The sequence below is a fragment of the Pagrus pagrus genome (assembly GCF_965226575.1).
Source record: "Pagrus pagrus genome assembly, chromosome: 1".
Lineage (NCBI taxonomy): Eukaryota > Metazoa > Chordata > Actinopteri > Spariformes > Sparidae > Pagrus > Pagrus pagrus.
Window position 1 is genome coordinate 16,627,691 of NC_140185.1, and position 18,369 is coordinate 16,646,059.

At 41.8% G+C, this 18,369-nt stretch overlaps 1 protein-coding gene and 2 long non-coding RNA genes across 6 annotated transcripts in view; 2 read left to right on the forward strand and 1 right to left on the reverse strand.

Moving 5' to 3' along the window:
* LOC311261304 lies at nucleotides 1-10,430 on the forward strand. Its single transcript, XR_014623131.1, has 3 exons — nucleotides 1-204; nucleotides 9,987-10,116; nucleotides 10,340-10,430. It is a non-coding gene; the product is annotated as an uncharacterized lncRNA (long non-coding RNA).
* nhsb (Nance-Horan syndrome b (congenital cataracts and dental anomalies)) overlaps nucleotides 866-18,369 on the reverse strand; it is a 56,219-nt gene continuing 38,715 nt past the window's right edge. Inside the window, exons 2-12 of one of the 4 annotated variants that reach the window (XM_084359782.1) lie at nucleotides 12,486-12,638; nucleotides 12,256-12,392; nucleotides 11,840-11,887; nucleotides 11,504-11,548; nucleotides 11,231-11,275; nucleotides 10,314-10,506; nucleotides 9,963-10,094; nucleotides 9,124-9,276; nucleotides 5,603-8,788; nucleotides 5,236-5,359; nucleotides 866-5,127 (exon numbers count right to left, since the gene is read on the reverse strand). In XM_084359782.1, coding sequence (XP_084215908.1) covers nucleotides 4,500-5,127; nucleotides 5,236-5,359; nucleotides 5,603-8,788; nucleotides 9,124-9,276; nucleotides 9,963-10,094; nucleotides 10,314-10,506; nucleotides 11,231-11,275; nucleotides 11,504-11,548; nucleotides 11,840-11,887; nucleotides 12,256-12,392; nucleotides 12,486-12,638 — 4,844 coding nt within the window. In that variant the 3' untranslated portion in view covers nucleotides 866-4,499. Of the gene's footprint in view, nucleotides 5,128-5,235; nucleotides 5,378-5,602; nucleotides 8,789-9,123; nucleotides 9,277-9,962; nucleotides 10,095-10,313; nucleotides 10,507-11,230; nucleotides 11,276-11,503; nucleotides 11,549-11,839; nucleotides 11,888-12,255; nucleotides 12,393-12,485; nucleotides 12,639-18,369 lie in introns of all 4 variants that reach the window. The other 3 variants (XM_084359781.1, XM_084359783.1, XM_084359784.1) reach the window with 3 other exon arrangements.
* The window catches only part of LOC311261307, an 18,407-nt gene continuing 10,529 nt past the window's right edge, over nucleotides 10,492-18,369 (forward strand). Inside the window, exons 1-2 of the long non-coding RNA XR_014623132.1 lie at nucleotides 10,492-10,546; nucleotides 15,504-15,597. This is a non-coding gene — a long non-coding RNA (uncharacterized lncRNA). The remainder of the gene's footprint in view (nucleotides 10,547-15,503; nucleotides 15,598-18,369) is intronic.

An 18,369-nucleotide genomic window follows, 5' to 3' on the forward strand; every position in this document is an offset into this window, starting at 1 on the left:
TGGAGAGCACCTACTGAGTACAATTAGATTTAGAAGCAAGCAGAGTTGTTTTTAAATCATTGTTGGCCTTGGTTATTGTAATTTGACAAAAAAAAAACTTAAACAATAATCTTAACTCGAGGTGTATTTTCTAGCTTTCTCTGTAGCTTTCAACTGCAGTTATACTCACATGATCAAAGATGGAAGCTAGTATTGGATCTTCAGGTAAGAGGTGATTTTCAGCTGTCTTTTCAACTGTCTGTGAGTCTTTTACAAGTGTCAAGTCAGGTTTCAGGTACAAGTTCCAGTCAAGTCACAACGCTTGCAAAGCAAAGGGAAAGCTCTTTGCAAAGTAAGTTAAAAGACTTATATGATTACCATTAAAATGAATTAGCATTTTTAGACGTTCTGCTAGCAAAGCTGTGTTAATAGCTGCAGGTGCTTCACAACAGTTGAGACTGTGACCAAGTCCATTTAATGCATAACCCCAGCAATTAATTAGTTGAATCTGGATGTTTATTTCTCTCAGGTCGTTTAAAGTTTGTAGAAAGTCAAAGTTAAGTCTAAAGTCCAATCTGAGCTCCGCATTTAGTTTGACTTGACCAGGGTTGCAGCAATATACCAGTTTCAAGGCATACCGTGTTACAGAAACTGATGGTCGATGTACATGTACGTTTGGTGATTTAAGGTATTGAATTATATAACATATGATTGTTATTATAAATATATTAATTTTATGTGAAATGTTCATGCGAAAAATAAACTTGTACTGTGGCCGAGACTGAAACTAGACAACAGTAAAGCACTACCATCTAGTGGAGAGGTTGTCTCAGTGCACTTGGTTCTGATGGGGAGGAAATGAAGTGTCACACAAAAGGCCTTCCGTTTCAACGCAATCACATTTATTGGCTTTTTTTCTATGCACAGTTACTAAGCAGCCTGATGAGCTGTTAAAATGAATTAGATATAGAATGATGGAATTTTCACAATGTTGTAACCCCCCCACCCAAAAAAAATAAATACAAGACTGAAGGTGTTGCACAGCTCCAAAATATACAAAGGCTTGGAAATAATCATGTAAACTTTGAAAAAAAAAAAAAAAAACTTTTTTGTTTTTATGCTTTTATTGGTTTATTTTACAAAAGAAAGAATTTGAAACATTTTTTCTTTAAAAACTTATTTACAGGTTTATACAAAAATACAAAAGTGATTCAAATCTGTTAAGTCCTAGCTAGTTTTAAACATGGAGCCTCTTTTTAAATAGATAGTTACACTGTTTCTTCAATGTCTGTATTTTTTCTGTTCTCTGTCTCATATTCTGTTTAGTGTTATTCCATACTGTACACATTTGAGCAAAATTATCCAGTGATTATTGTCACACTTCCCTTTTGGGCAAAATTGCGTGCAGACATTTGAAAAAGACAAAGACTTTATAAAGATTATATATATTTATTTTTATTTATTCCCAAGGAACTGAGGACTGAAGATTTAAGGGGCTAAACTAGATTCTGCATGGCAACCTCATAGTTTGTCTTTTTATTCAAATTGTGTCAGTCAATCAGCTAACTGCTTTTACAAATAAAGGAAACAGTCTTAAAAAAACCTCTATAGCATCAATGCCAGGTACAGTACGGAAAAATCCCACTAAACAAATTGTCAAATACTCTGAGTATTTTTCTTTTTTTTTATCTTTTAAATGGTATTTCATAGAGTCACATTGCATTTTTCACGCAATACTGTATCAATCCTACAGATTTGTGTATTTTTAATGTTGTGTGGGCATCAAATTATTTTGCTATGAGTCAAAAGTAAAGACAATGACCTTCTCATCAGATCAAAATAGTTTCTGGGCCTATGAATGGATTTTTTTTTCTCCGTTTCTATATTCTTTTATTTATACATTTGATCCAGTGTTGCTTGTCCAGATATGCACTTAAAACTGAATCAGCAGTTTCTCTTGGAGAATATTTCTCTCACTCCAACTTCCACAGCTCCAGCAAGACTAGGACCCAGCACCAAAAGTATTCAGATTCTCCATCCCAACAGATTTTCTTTACAGTCTCTTATACGTATGATTGTCCAGTGAGTAGATATACAGTACAAGATAAACCCCTGTTTGTGATCACGACTATACAGAACAGAATTAGCCAGACAGTTTGTACATCTATAGAACACACTATTGAACTTGACATTTGAACAGAAAATACAAAATCTTTTCTAGTGGTATGGAGACATCCCTCAGATAAAAATAATGATATGGTGGTGTCCTTTTCTTTTCTTCTTCTTCTTTTTTTTTCTTTACTTATTGCATGCGATAGAAAACACAACAAATAAAACAATGAACAGGAACAAGTGCGCATCAGCAATATGGGTATGATGAATGTAAAATTCTAATAATCATTTCACAGCTTTTTACGCTCTCCATCTTACACAGTGTCAGTTCTGCAATTCAGATTCGCTGAGTATCAAACAGTTGTGGTTTTGTTATCTATCTATCTATCTATCTATCTATCTATCTATCTATCTATCTATAGCATTTACAATAAAACAGTAATATGCTTGCTGAGGTATTCACAGAATACAGTGAATGGTTTCTACTGAAGTACGGTCTCTGAATGTAAGAAGTATGTTTTGTGTTTGCTGTGGTAGGCAGGTGAGAGTTCAATCTTTGCTTCTGTTACACACTGGATATTCTACATGCATAACATTAACTGGAAGGATGAGATCGTACTCTAACCCTGGTGTTGGGTAGAAAAGGCTGCAGCAATGCAGTGGATGCACTGCTGACAATTGTTGGTGGTTTGTTGTCCTATCCTCTTCTTGCCTCCTCTCTTTCAGATTTTGTGATATGAAGTGTGAAGGGTAAGACAAAATGGTGTACACCAGCCACTGGGTTGAGCTTTCACCTGTCTAATGCTACTGGGTCAGTGCAAATGAAGGAGAGGCAACAAGGAGAGGAGTACAGTGTACATTGTTAAGAGTCATGTGTAATGTTAGTATCAGTGAGACCTGTTCTTCGTTGCTACACTCAGGTTGATTCCCTATAAAATTTCTGCTTGTTGTTTTATATAGATATTACTTTTTATATTCAGTACAAATATACATATGCAATTTCATTATAAGATATATTTTCTTTTCAAGGAATATTCTTGAAGAATCATGAAGTGCAAAAGCGAGGTTGGTTCTTGGAAACCTTTCCAAATTAACCTCTAGTCAAACCGATTGAGGACCCTCTAAAGCATTTTCACCGTCTGCACTCAATGGTATCTTTAAAACTGTTTTGAAATGCACTTTCCCACTTCAAGTCAGCACAGCAAGACTGGCCAGCTGCTGGAAAAGCTAAATCAGTCTAAACATACTAGATTTCAAGGTTGGTAGTATGTGATTGAACTCTGGTGGAACATGGTGTAGGTCCATGTATATGTGCAGGGATGCTTAAATGCCCTGCTTACAACCACCTCTAGTAGAGAAAGGCCACTGTGCGATTGTCCAAAATTAGCCTGTATCTTTATCAAATGGGCCCCGTCTAGGCACAAGCCCTTGTTCCTTCTTGTTAGACACTCAAATCCAAGACAAATTAATTTAGATCACTGTCAATGTGGTACAAATGTCACTAAAACCTTTCACAGTGAAAGACTAATCATTCTTATAATACAAAGGAACCACAAAAATGTCGACAGAAACCAGGATCCAGGGGATGTTTCCATATAGGGTCATGCAACATGGTGAAACTTTATCATCATGTTCTGAGGCGCAGTTTTACAAAAATACATGCATCATGTTATCTTTTTGGATATAATTAATGTGAAGAAATATATGATTGGCTCTGTGTGATATACTTTCTATGCCAGGTCTGCAGATGGAAATATAATAGATAAGTTGGTGCTGTTTTGTTAATAACTTCCACCACTGAACAACCCTTGCTTGTTGGCAGGAATATTGAGTATGGACTCTGGGAAGTCTGACCAATGCTTTGGGCACCAAAAGTTGAAAGAATATTAAATTTCATAAGAATTTTCATTTTAATACAAAGCAGTTCCTCAGCGACACACACACACACCCACACCATTCAAAACACAAGAAGTAGAAATATCAGTGGATGTTGCGTGTGTTTGTACATGCACACGCACGTTTTCCATACTCCACAAAATGTATTTTCTCATTATAATTTAGCAAACATTTGGGACTTTTTTTTCTTTTTTTAAAAAAAGACAGTTCAATCAAAATAGGTCTTATGTCTTGCTCTTTCAACTACGAGGGAGCTATTCTTTTGATGATACAGTATTTAGGTATATCCTCAAAGTTTTCATAATCATCCCTTTATGATTCAGCATCTCACAACACTCTGTATGACACCCTTAAATAGAATAGTAGAGTGCAGTATAGCAACAGTCAGATTTTGTGTGTCAGAAGAATTATGCTATTGGCCTTGATGACACACCAAAGATTAGAAAAGTAAGAGGGGCCTTTTCAAATGCAGGACACAGCTAAGAGTAGAGGACATCTCTCATCAGGTGGTTTTAGGATGATCTGTCATCATGGGGGCTCCCATCTGAGTTCTCCGTCTCCCCTTCAGAAATGGCTTGCATGGGGGCTGTATAGAGGCGACTGCGTGTACTGTAGCGACTGCTGTTGGCTACAGGGGGAATCCGAGAACGTCCCTGTCGAGATGCAGCTGACATAGGCAAGGTTTTAGGGGTAAAACTCTCAGAGTTGGCCCTGGGGAAAAGGCCCGGTATCTGGATTGGTTCCAGGCCGGGAATGGGGGGCTCTTGAAGTGTAGAGAGTGGCTCCTCAGCTTGTCTTATGGGCCCTTCCTGAATGGACTCCCCTGGGGTTTTAGGGGTTATAGGGCTCTTCAGAATCTCTGTAGCTGACATACGGTAGCTGGAATCAGACCTGCTACCTTTCTTCAGCAACAGGAGTTTAAACTCCTCGTTTGATGTGCTGGATTTCTTGGCGCTGCGGTAAATTGGCACAGGGGCACGTTGTGCCCCAGCAGCAGTAGGTAAGGTGGCTGGTATGTTGAGAGGAGGGGCTGGTGGGATAATGACGGTGGAGACAGGAGCCACTGGTGCTGTAGGGCAGAGACGAGACTTCGCATTTAAGTCTCCTGAATCTTTACGTCCCAGGACCTTTCTCTTGGATCTGAGTGAGGAAGAAGACAGACAGTGGATGAGCATAAGCACTAAAATCTGAAAAATACTGTAGACAGAGAGTCAAACAGATTAACCACCACTGCAAAATTTACAGCACCTGTGTATCATGGCAAACAGGTCCTCAGTTGTGCGGGACTTGTTGGGTGATGTTAAGATAACGTCCTCATCAACTTTGGTGTCATCCGTGAGGGGGGAGAGTGAATTATCACTGGGCGTGGAATCTGCAGCACAGAAGATCCCTATCACATGTCATCTGGTTGTCTGATCATTTAGTATACAGTGGGTGAAATAACCATTCTTTAACCATGCTTTTAATTTATGATTAAAGTTTACAACATGATTTATCAGCTATTGCAGTTTGGCTCTGTCGTAATGTAAATACATCCCAGCATCTTATTTTCCGTAATGTTTAGAAAAGATTGCTACTTCTGTGACTGTCAGTTAGATTTAGTTTAAAATCTTACCTTTACTGAAGTAATCTTCAGTGTCAGGAGTGGTGGAGTCATCTTTGCTCTCATGTAGCTGCTGCTGATGGGCACTTCTGGTAGCACCTGATGTCACTTCCTCCTCTTCTTCCTGATCTTCTTGTCCTCCTTTCCTTGCATCGCTGATTAGGTAAGGATGCGATGTCTCCATTATGGTACCAGGCACTTTGACTGGACTAGCCCAGGGCCCTGAGTCTAAGTGGGATCCCCCCAGCAACTCGTATGCTGGGGGTGGAGGGTGGTCAGATCGCATGCCTCCTCTGGAACATGTTACCCTCGGTGGCTCTTTCACTTGCTCTTCCTCTTCCTCCTCCTCATCTTCATCATCATCATCATCCTGGGAGAATGAGCGCTCCCCCAAAACCCTAAACTCAGGGTGTGCATGAGCTGAGTGCGTGAGCCCTCTGAACTCTGTGTGCGAGTGTATATGCGTGTGTAGATCCACAGGCGAAGGGTGAGGAGCACGTGGCACAGGCCGATGCAAGGGTGAGCTTTCATCGGAGAGTTCTGATGATGGGTCCATCCGGGTTCTGAAGGCTGTCATTGCCCAGAAGGTTCCAGGTCCATAGCGGTCCTGTCTGAGTAACAGGCTTTCATAGGATGGAGGCCCATCAGGGTGGCGGCCAGGGGGAGGTGGTTGCAAGTGTTCAGGGGAGGAGGTGTGGTCATGAGCTGGGGGTCTGGGAGGCGGTCTACGCGGTGGTAGAGGCCTAGTGTTAACAGGTGGTGGAGCAAGAGTAGAAGCACTTGGAGGACATTTGGGTCTCGTGACGGTCTCTGCTCCACTTGCCGTTTCCTGATCTGGAGCGGTAGCAGTTTCTGTAGAGTGGCTAATAGAATGGAGCTGCACTGAACGAAGAGCAGAAGGAGTTATCACCAATAGATTAGAGCTTGGGATTTTTGGAGCAGTGTTTGGTGGTGGTGGTGGGTTGGTATTTGATGCCTCAGGGGCCAACAGCTTTGTTCCAGTGGCTAAAACATTTGCAACTCTGTGTTTGCTGTGGTGGAGCGTGTGCATGTGGTACGTCCGGTGGGATAGTGTGTGTCTGACATAACCACCATGAAGAACATTGAGATCAAGTTGAGAAGGTGGAGGTGGGAAGTCTGGGTCTCTCTTATAGCCAGAGGAAATTGAGGCTCCATCTCTGGGGAAGTGCTGCAGTGATGAGAGAGAAGACTTCCTCTCAGGCACCTTTGGCTTTCTTTTGCCAGTTGAGGGAGACAGAGGTCCTGGGAAGAATGCTGCCGAAGATGAGGGCAAGGTTGACGTAGGAGTCTCTGATTGGCTGGAATAGCCACTTGATGGTGAGGCCAGGCCAGCCAGCTTCTCGGGTGACCCAAGTTTGAAGTCTCCAGGTGGGAGAGGTGGACTAGTTGCCCTGATTTCTGAAGCCTGGGCAAGAGCCTGGGTTTGGGCTTCTGTGGAGGAGGAAGAGCTGTCTGGTGACTTGATACACTCCATTACAGTAGTGCCTGTGGCTGTGCTTGAGTTGGACATGGACGTATACTCTCCATTGCTGGACTTAAGCTCAGTGTTGTGAAGCCACAGGTCTGCATAGTCAGATTGCACAGCACCTTCGTCCTTAAATGAGTGTGTATCTGCAGAGCTGAAGGACATGGGCTCTACTATGTCCACGGTTTCTCTCAGTCCCATTCCCCAAGTTCCCAATGGCTCTGCCACTAGACAAGATGTCTGTAATGGTTCTGGAGCACCTCCAAGCTCTAGCTCCAGTTCCAGCTTCATATCTGTGGAAGACAAGGTAAGCTCTTGTTCACTAACCGTCTTTGGTTGATCCTGATCTGCCTGTGTATCCGTTCCAACGTCAACACTAATACTGGTTTCCTTCAGCGAGGAGGTCCGTTTAGGTGGTGGAGGTTTTGCTTTTGGTTTCCTCAGCGGACGACAAGTCCTCCCCAAGGTCATAGTGCCTGCCCTGAAGTCGGCTGAGGGCTGGGAGTAAACTCCATGGGATAGTGGTACTGCCACAGTGTTGGATTGGCCACAGTCAGGTCCTGGGTCTGCATAGTTATACATGTATCCTCTGTAATTCTGGCTACACTCCCCAAAATGCACAGAAGAGGAGTAGAAACCTTCTGTATCAGATGGGTAATGAGAGCCAGGCTCTTTTTCAGTGTTGGTGGTCTTGTTTTCACTGAAACAGGTTTGGTCTTCTAGACCTTTGGAGCTGTACTCCTGGGCTAACCTGTGGCTCTGGCCCAGGTTTTGGGTTCGGTCAGGGTCATGGTCCGGATCAGTTTGGTCTTGGTCCGGAGGGTATGTCCACTCCCCCTCACTGGCCGTACTGACCCCTGCATCGTCTAGCTGGTCTGTGGCTGAGGATGTGAACGAGCTTGACCTGTGGCCCTGCCCCTGGGGTCTGAGGTCAGAGTGGTATGAGGGATCCAGGGAGAATCCTTCATCAATGGCATTGGGCACAGTGTTGAGAGACAGCTCTGAGTCACAGTGGGATGAGCCTGTCAGTGGTGGAGAAGAGGGTGGGGGAATGGTTTCAGATGTCTGAGAGGGGCAGGTGGAGCTGGAACCACTCCAGTTTCCGCTAGATGACTGGTGGTCCTCCTTGTGGTCCACATGGCTGCCAAGAACTCCTGTTGTAGACACAGAGTGAATAGGGCTACTGAAAGTATCTGAACTCGATGAGATCTCACAGCTGCCCATGTCAGCCTTGCGGGGCAAGCGAGAACGGCCCCTCTCCATCCAGCTGTGCTCTGGGCTTCCTCCTCCTCCACCCCCTCTGTCTCTTTCCCCCGATCGTTGCAGCCTTTTTAGGCTTCCAAGTTGCAGTGGCTCAGGAGCTGCCTGGTCATCTGTACTCTCCTCTTCATCCTTCATCATCATCATCTTCATTCTTGGACTAGGGCCAGGTGGAATAAAGTCCTCTGCTTCGTATGGTGACAATTCCTCGTCTTCATCATCATCATCATAATTGTCATCATCGTCATCCTCGTCACTGTCCATCAGACGACCACCCTCTCGTGGTAGGCTACGAGAACGCAAGCGTCCACTGTGGGTTGCAACACTGGTGTATGTGGAGTCTGACTGGTCACCCAGGGAAGAAATATTGCCCGTTGAATGGGATAGAGAGGCAGGGATTCCCTGATGGCCACGTTGAGCTCTGATGCGCCTTCTGGAGGGAGCAGCTGTACCTGAAAAGGGAGAGACAGAAGAGAGAGAGGGAAAAGGGTAAGACATTTCTTAATTCACATTGATGTTGATCAAGTTATCATAAATGAATAATTTGAATTTCAGTTTGATGAATCTAAAATGAAGATGAAACTACTGGTTTGATATTATTGGCAGCTCTCCTATGGTTGTACTGTGCAACCTTAGGAATGGCAGAAGGAGTAGATCAAAACATTATCCTAGAAATCATCTGATCAGTTCTCCTTGATCAAGTCCATTGAACAAATATAGAAGCCTGATAAACTAAAAAATAACTGCAATAAAAAACAAAAATACTTGTCCGTTCTCAGAAACTTACATGCTATAAGGAAATCATCTGTCTGGCAGCCAGAGTCACGCGTGTGATGTAGACGACCACTAATTGAGAGGTCTTCATGACAGAGAGAGAGTTGGTGGGGGTTGGCATGGACAATCACTGTGCGCTCTCTTGCTACGGGTGATTCATCTGAGTCTGAATGCAAAGAGACAAAGCATGCTGAGTGTCTGAAATATCATGTACAGAACTTTTCTTGAGAGGATATAAGGAAAAGATTACCAAACGTGGTCCCTACATTGGAAGGCGAACCACAACAAGGCTTAAAAGAAAATTGTATTTATTTATTACAACAAAATCTTATTTTTGTTGTTTTGGCCTTGAGTTGTAAAGGTAATGGTAACATTTTACACACTGGCTTTATTGCTAAGAATCGGGACCTCCCTTGTTCATGATCAGATTGTAAACAAATCCAGAGCTAACGAAGCCATTTTACTTAAACCATATATTTTGGATCCAAAAACAAAACAAAATAATCTGAAATGTACCTGAGAATTGTCCATTGCATTATAAACTGCATGTATGTGTAACTGCAGGTATATGGGTTGAATTTAACCCAGGAGATATTTCACAGGTAGCCAGTATAGTTTGGGTTGGGAAGATTTAATCGACTGCCATGTTTTTTTTTTGTCCGCATACGAGTGCTGCTGCTCATTTTGATTGCCCCAGTTAACTCATGGCTGTATTAGTCACCTCATCCCTGGATCTTAATTATTTAACTGGTAAATGTTAATAAAACCACTAACAATTTGCCAGACCTACAAATGTACAGTATATTGTCCTTAAATCTCCCCCTAAATGACCAGGTGTGATCTATAACATACCCATGTCATGTTGTACTCTTTTAGGTATTCCCGTGATAGTCTTCCTCCTCCTCAGCTTCCTTCTCCTCTGAAGAACTGACTGGGAATGGACGAGAGAGCAACGAGCACTTGCTTCCCTGTCAAACCCAACTCCTGCAATAACAACACAGATGACGTAAGCCATACAAAAAGTGTAATGTATTTATGAATACAGTAGACTATTTGACGCAGTAGAGGTTAACAATACTTTCTGTGTTCAGAAAAAAATTATACAAAATACAGATTTTTTTCTGTCTACTTCAGAATAACCTGATCTTTCATCAGAGCTATCCTTGCTCTTTCTTACTTTTCCTTTTTTCTTCTTCGTCTTACCTGTGACGTTGATGGGGATGATGCAGGAGGAGATGGTGTGAGAATCGGCAGTTGACTTCTGATCTGATGGTGGGAGGTTTTCCTTGGACCAGTTTGTTTGTTTGTCCTGGGTTGAGGGGGCTTTGGGGGCTGAGGCCTTGGCTCTGTGGCTGCCCAGGACCTCACCACCTTCGCATTCCCCTGTCGAGGTAGCCTGGAAGAAACAGACAGACAGCAGCAACATTATATATATGGTAGGTGCTGTGGTAGTTACAGTCCTACATTTTTAATACACAAGTTGCTTAGTTGTAAAGACTAAAAGGAATTCTTTACAATGGCGCAGTGTAGCATGAAGCAGCCACTATTTTACTATTTCTCTAAAATTAGGAGATTTGTGTCACAGCAAAAACAATACCAAAGGTAGTGAGGAGTGAAGCTATCGATAATTAAATACAAAAGAAACTGCTGGACAACTAACATGAATAAAGGATTAACAGAAAGTTAGAAGAACACAAATTCTTGATACCTTTCTACTCCATGGAATGAAGATGCAACCTTCAATAGGGTGAAGTGAGTAAAAGCACTCAAACTATGAACACAAAATACAACAAAAGAAAAACAAAAGAACAGATGACATGAGTAATCAAAAGATAAAATAATTTTAAAGAAAAAGATTAAAGAAAAGTAAAAGAAAAAAAAGATGAAAGATGAATGAGTCCGACAATGTTGTGTTTATTTTTTTCTCCAGTTTCACCTCTCTAACAATCTTAAACAATCTCCACTCCACATCACATATTCTTATTTGTCACCTCGTGTTTAAAACTTCCTCGTAGAGCTTTTGTTGTGCTCATTTACCCTGTCTTTTTTATTCAAACCTGAGTTTCATGGCAGTGGAATCTGTTGTAGTTGTTATTGCGCCATTCAAAAGGCTTTCTTACCTTTCTTTGGATCGTCTGAATATCTGCTTCTCTCCCTGGCCTCTCCTATGGCAGCAGGAAAACACACATATATAAACATTTCTTGCTTAACATGTAAAATTAGTGAAGTCTTTTAACAGGCTAGGTCAAGGTCACGTTTATTTATAGAGCACCTTATAACAACCTAGGTTGACCGAGGTGCTTTACATAAAATAGATAGCAATAAAATACAATAGATGTGATTAGATGTGATTTAAAAAAAATTCTGACCATGTGTGAGTGAGTTTTTCTTACTTTTCTCTGAATAGTCTGGATCTCTGTTTCTCTCACGGTCCTCTCCTTTAAGAGATTCAGAAAGAAAGAAATTAAGGTGAAGTTGGCGCACTAAAAAAGACACAAGTTCTAAACAAAACATAACCACAATACACGGGTATACAGTCACAGACACAGACACACACACATACACACATAAAAGGGAAAAGATGTTGACAGTGGTATCTACTGTAGTGCTGTAGCACGGTGTTACATGAAACCCCAGACACACAGCAGTAACTGTACACACAAGAGGATATAACATAAATCTTACGCAAGCGACATTAATGGACATGAACACACAAGTATCCGTTTTACCTTCCTGGGTTGATAGTCTAATTCTCGTTCCCTCTCTGCTCTCTCTTGCTGTATGGCAACATCAGAATGAGATACTGTGTCAGTTTATTATAACACATATTTAAGAAGAACTAAAGATGCACAAAAAAATAGAGATTAAGATTAATTTCAGTGATATTCTCCTGAAATTGTCTTCATTGTCTTCCTCACTATCCCCTACCTCACTCAACATGAACAAGGGAACCCAAGCCACATTAAGTGACACAAGCCCAGAATTTATTGACCTGCAAGTGTGAAATGCTTGATGAGAACTACACTTACATACAAAAGTTGTAGTTCCTGCCATTTAAAATAACCCATTCCTAGATAACTACCCCTTGATTGGTTGATTGTGAGATATATCATATTTTCCCTTGTGCACAGTGTGTTGTTCTCACCGCTCGTGCCAGGCGACTCCTCTGTTGCCGGCGGATGGAGTGTGGTGAGGGGAAGGTGGGCATGGGGGGCGCCACTGAGATAGAGATGGTCACCCTGTTTCTCTCCCGACTCGTGGAGCGGTGGTGCTGTTGTTCGTCTGTTAACCCAAACACTAACACTTGAAAACTGACAATCCATGTAATTTGTACACAGTGTATGCAACAGTGCAGGTGCTATCAGTCTCTCTCACCTCGGTGCAGGGCTCTGAGACTGAGCTGAGCATTTCTGTGCAGCTCCTCCAGACATGGTGGTCGGGTACAGGGATGAAACACGTTGTGTTGCTGGTGCCATGGAGCCTGATAGTGAAGCGACAGCTTACTCTCTATATCCAGGTTCGACACCGCTAAGATGAGAGAGGAGAGAGAGCGAACGTGTTAAATCTCTATGGACTCTTGGATCAAATAAATTACAGCTGGTCTGCACATTAAGTCGTTTCTGTGTTACTCCATACTCTTTTTGATGCATTGTTTTGGCCAGAAGATACTATATGCTTTTAAAACTCAATGTCCACTGTGCACTGTATCAATCTGTCTGTCTTGCCCCTGTTCCAAACGTACAGGCATTTGTGTTATTTGTCCATTCAAAGGGAACTGAGAATATATCTTTGAATCTTAAAGACCCATGGTCATTGACCAACCAGCAGGCTGGAGTAAAAAAAAAATGTAGGACTGTGATGACCACTAATACTTCCTGCTCTCACTGCATATTATATCCATTCTGTGCCCCTTAAACCAACCTGTACATTTGTTGGAATGCTACCTTTTGCCACATATGTCAATTAGTTTGAGGTATTTTGTACGTATTTAATGGTCTACATTTTATTAATGTGAAGAACATGATTGATGATCAAAAAAAATTTGTTAAAACTACATTTTGACATATGGCCCCTATACAGGATATGGACTGAAGTGAAGCCAGGATCCACCATGCGGCCCTTTAGTCGTGCGTATTCTCCAAAAACAAGGTCCAGTCTTGTTTAGGCATTAATATAATATCATAGTAGTTCTAGAGAGAAGATACCAGAGATGTTAATCTTGTTATTCTTGAACCATGCCTGTTCTACCATCATCAGAGAGCAAACCGCAATAAGCTGAGATCCAAGGTTTTACAAGTTACCATCCACAGACAGATGCCTCACACTAAAGCCAGTTAACACATACAAATACACAAACTGTTGATACACACAAAACTATGAAGAAAGTGTGATGTAAGGAACATCAAAAACCTCTGGAAATTAAAACGTGAGACAAGGCTGTGACACACCAGCAGGTGGCAGCTAAACACACCCCACTACTGCAACACTGCATATACCAACAGACCACTGCACATCTCTCACACTCCTCCATGTTTACTGCCACCACAACATATTACCATCAGGAAACACAACAGGCCTGTCATCATGAATGATGTACGACCGAGAGTCTCTAACTTTCATTTCCAAGGATTAAAACGTTTGATTTACAGACGAGGAGAGAGAAGGACTGTGATCATCCATCTCTCTTATCTGCTCTCAGCGCCCCTTTAGCTCTTATTATGAATCCTATTTCCCCTCTTTTAACTCAGAATTCAAAATGCAATTGTGTCCTTGAAAGCCACACAGTACATCAGTAGCCAGGCAACCTTTCATTACGCATCAAGGCTCATATTTGTCTGCAATTAAATCAGCGAGCTCACATCAGCAGCATTCGGCCAATTTAAACTACAAAGTTAAAGAAGCACAGCAGGCTAGCTTATTTGAGCTAAATAAACAATTATACAGCTTTCTGCCCCAAAGACTGTCACATACAGATACAGTCATTTTCTTGTTTTGCATATCAAACCTTGTGTCTTTAACATTAATGAAGATAACGATCATAAAACACAACCAAGAGCTGTACAAACTCCTGTGGCAGGTGAAATTGTATCCACTATTGTCGAGGTTAAACTGCAACAGTAATAAGAAAAATTGGAGCTAATTTAAGATGAAATTCAGCATAATGGCATTTGTCACATTATTTTCTTTTTTGTAAAAGCTGAAATGATGGGATGTTTAAGGAAGTTCTGGGAGATCCTTGTATTAGTTTCATAGAGCTATTCTGCTCCTTAAACTGACAGATCTGCAAAATCTGCAAAAACATGCTTTGAATATTTTGTTATTCCTGGTTGTGACTGTGATTGGTAATTACCTTAATTACTGGGAAAAAAGGGACTGAGAAGTAGAATATTGGAACCAGGCTGGAAACAAAGGTGTTTCTTAGAAAACTGATTGATTTGTAACTGTGGCTTTGCTTCCTTCTCTTCCTCTTTGGTACCAATTTCTTGCCCTCTTGCTGCTGCTACAATATGAAGGTGTCTTCTCATCCTTATCCTCAAATTACAGTGCTAAAACGGCGTCAGAGAGAGATATAGATAGATAGATAGATAGATAGATAGATAGATAGATAGATAGATAGATGCTTTCACATCACTCTTGTTTTAGTTGCATAGTGAATGACGATTGGCTCCAAAAACATTGTGATGTCACAAAATCATGCTTGTATGTAAATGCCTTAGCACAGAGAAACTTTCATCCTTCTAGCACCAAACTCTCCACATAAATCAGTTTGCACAGGGAAGCGCAAATATCCAAGTGAAGCAGCAATGAGCAGAGTCAAATTTGGGGGCTTGAATATATACCTATAAAGTCTACAATTACTGTAAAAATAAATTATATTTAACATCAGACTGGTCCACACAGGGTGTATCACCTTTTTCCTCTTTACCACTCGGCTCACTACCTCGCCAACCTTCCCTCTGGCAGCAACTCACAAGCCCCAAAAAGACTCAGCAAAACATGAACAATGCAGTGCTGCATTCAAAGTTAATATCTCAGAGGCTCCACCAGGAATACAAATAATTTCCCCCCCAAAAATGACCAGCGGCATGTAACAAAGTTTTTGTATTCCGCATCTTTTGGTTTCACCTCTCTTCCGTACCTGCATTGCCCCGCTCCTGCCTCACTCTCGCTGTCCTGCACCGCTTCTTCCTCATCTGCATTCGATTGTAATAAAGCTTTTGCTGGGAGTTACCCATCACGAACATCCAGGACCAGTCAAGACATGGATGAGCACACATACACATTCATGTAACGTACACCCTGTCTCCCTTGCTCTCTTTCTGTCTTTCACCCATCATCCCACTCCTTACTGTATTCCTCCATCTTTGTTTCCCCTCATCCTGAAATCTGCAGGTGCAACGTCAGCAACTTTCTACTGTCATCATCAGGACTTGCCAACAGCACCAGGAGAGGAGAGGAGAGGAGAGGAGGCACAGTGAAAACGAAGGTAGGAAACACTATGTAGTAAAAAGATGCAGTTCAATACAGAGAAGAGAGTCATGCAGCAGCGCACAGGCGTTCTATAAAGGCTCAAAGATTACACCAAAGCAAAGCAGATGTTTATAATTAAGTTGTACATGAACTTTATCGTTTTGGTGAGTTTGATTTTGTTTATGTCGAGTTTGAATGAAGAGTGTTAACAAGGCAATTGGTTGCCATACTAACATCTCTGCAATGCAGTACATAGACATCTTTGACATAACAGCAATCAGTTGTTTCTTCACACTCTGTCGATACGGATGGATGGGATGGATAAAGACTTTGAAGAAATTTGAGGAAAGGTGTCTAAACGTGCAAGTATACTCCAGTCCACCCACACCTTTCTGACGCTGGAACGGTGAATGCGGGTGTGTCTGTCACAATCTAACAGTAATGCTCACTTCACGCTGTGTGAGGCCAGGTGTGTGGTTGTGAAGCAGCAAGCCTTTCCCCATGATTAAAATTTTTTCAAGTCTTACTCATCTCAATAATGGCTAACTTTTCATGGCCTTCGAGTGTGGCTGTTAAGGACAGCAGTGATAGCAGCTAGCCCTGACACAGCGCTGTGGTGAGACAGCATGAGAAGCCTCAGTTTGTTGTTGTCGGTGCTCGGTTTGTCATTTGTTAAGTGATAGTCATATATACTCTATACATACAAAAATCCCTTTCAACCCTTTTTTTTATCATCCCCAGGACGACCGGACACTGTTAGTCTCGAGCCCCGCTATAAAAATGTACGCCTTTCCACATTATCTGTCTACATGTGGTACAAATGAGCTCTTCTCTTGCATACCCCAAGTATTAGGGCAGGAAGGTGTGTTTAAACTTCCATGGAGTTATACTACTCTGCCTACAGGCCAGTCTTATGCCAGAGCAGGTAATAGACTGGTTGAACAACTACAGGTCAGCGTGTGAGGGTAATGGTTTCCCTCATCTACGCGCAAAAAGTACAGTACCAGCCGACAGTAATGATGGACGCAAAGGATGAATGTAGTATTAAAACACCAGAAAGTCTGCACAGGGAGAAGGTACAGATGGGTCGGGTAAGTCACAGAGCTTTGACCCAGAAGGGCTGAGTTTCAGTCCTGTGTGATTTTAAGGAAATAGTTATTTTAAGCCAAACCATGATCGTAGTTTTGGTGCCTTTATTTTGAAAGTGTAAAAAGATGTTGCATATATTTTATTGCTAATTTGACCCCCGAATGAGAACATGTTGTTTTTTGATAGGTAGGCCAAACACGACAGTGACACGGTGGAATGGTCGGTCTTATACCTTTTGGCGTAATGCCAGTTTGCAGCCTACTTGGTACCTCCAGACTCCAGAAGATTAGCAGAACAGGCCAGAGGCTGACACTGGCCCAAAACCAGACCAAGAGCTGCTAATGGAAGCTGATCCTTAGCCCACACAGCCAAAGTCTACAGGTGAAAACTTGGCCATCCTGTGCCAGAACACTCTAATGAGCTGACAGGTACAATCAGCCTGACTCAGCTATCGAAAGAACAGCAACTCCAAGACCTTTTGTGTCAAACTGCTGCTGTTTTGCACTAAGAGGGCCAGGTAGACATTGTTTTGGCAACCGATAAGGACGTCCCTCCTTTTCCTATTGGCAGGGTCAGTAGCTAGAAAGTAGGAGCGCTTGGGAATACCCCAAAAGGGCTTCTATGGAAAAGATCATTGAGGCTACCCTGCTTAATCAATAGACGGATGGACTGAGTGTAGGAAGTAACTTTCAAGATTTAAAACAACATATCAGCCTTTATGAGCTTTTAAAATGTGGTTGGATGATAGCAGTCAGGGTGAAGCTGATTGAAATAAACACCTAATATAGATTCACAATATATTCAACATATTCAAATCTTTGCTACAAATGGGCTTCATTCAATCTTCGATCAAGACAGAACACATCAAATATAAGGAAACAGCCCGATGGGCCCAACTTTGTGATAATTTATGTGGTGTGGTGTAAGGAGAGCCATCTCAACTGTCACTGTCAATGCAGAGGTTTTAAATGTGTCATGTTCAGTTATTGGCTGAAATGTAAAAGTGTTTTTTATGGCATCACTATCACCTCATCTGGCTAATGGGTCTAATTTTCATTACCTGAGAGTGGATGAGTTTTTTCCAAAATATCTAAGAGGCTTGGCTGATGTGAGCTTTATGGTCTCTGAGATCCATAAACATTTTATAGTAGAAGAGAAAGAATGAGGAGATGGGGAACAAGAACAATATTGATCCAGCGTTACACTATAGTGGAATAAAAAGCCATGCCAACCAACTATAAAAACATGACAACCAGGCACAACCATCCATGACATTTGCAATGAGGACGCTGACTCTCCACATGTCACTGCTTTGATATTGCTCTTTCGTTTTCTGGTACAGCTATATGATTTTGTATCCCTCTGTCTGTCTGTCTGTCTCTCTCTCTGGTCCAGATGTGAGTGAATGTAAGTCATTAGTGGAGAATGTATTAGGGTGTATCTGGGTCAGGCAGCACACTCCCTATGGCAGTAGCTGCAGAATCTTGTCGTAGTAGACAGCTGTTATATAAGAAGCACTGGCTGGCCAGTTCTGCAGAGGAAAAAACTGTGCACTGTTAGCTCTGTTAGAGGGCATACAACGGCTCAGCAGTCACACCACACACCACCTCATCTCATCAATGGTAGTGCTATTCATTTTTTATATTTATAATGATTCAGCCACAGTGTTCAAACTGTTGACAACTTTGCAAGAATAACA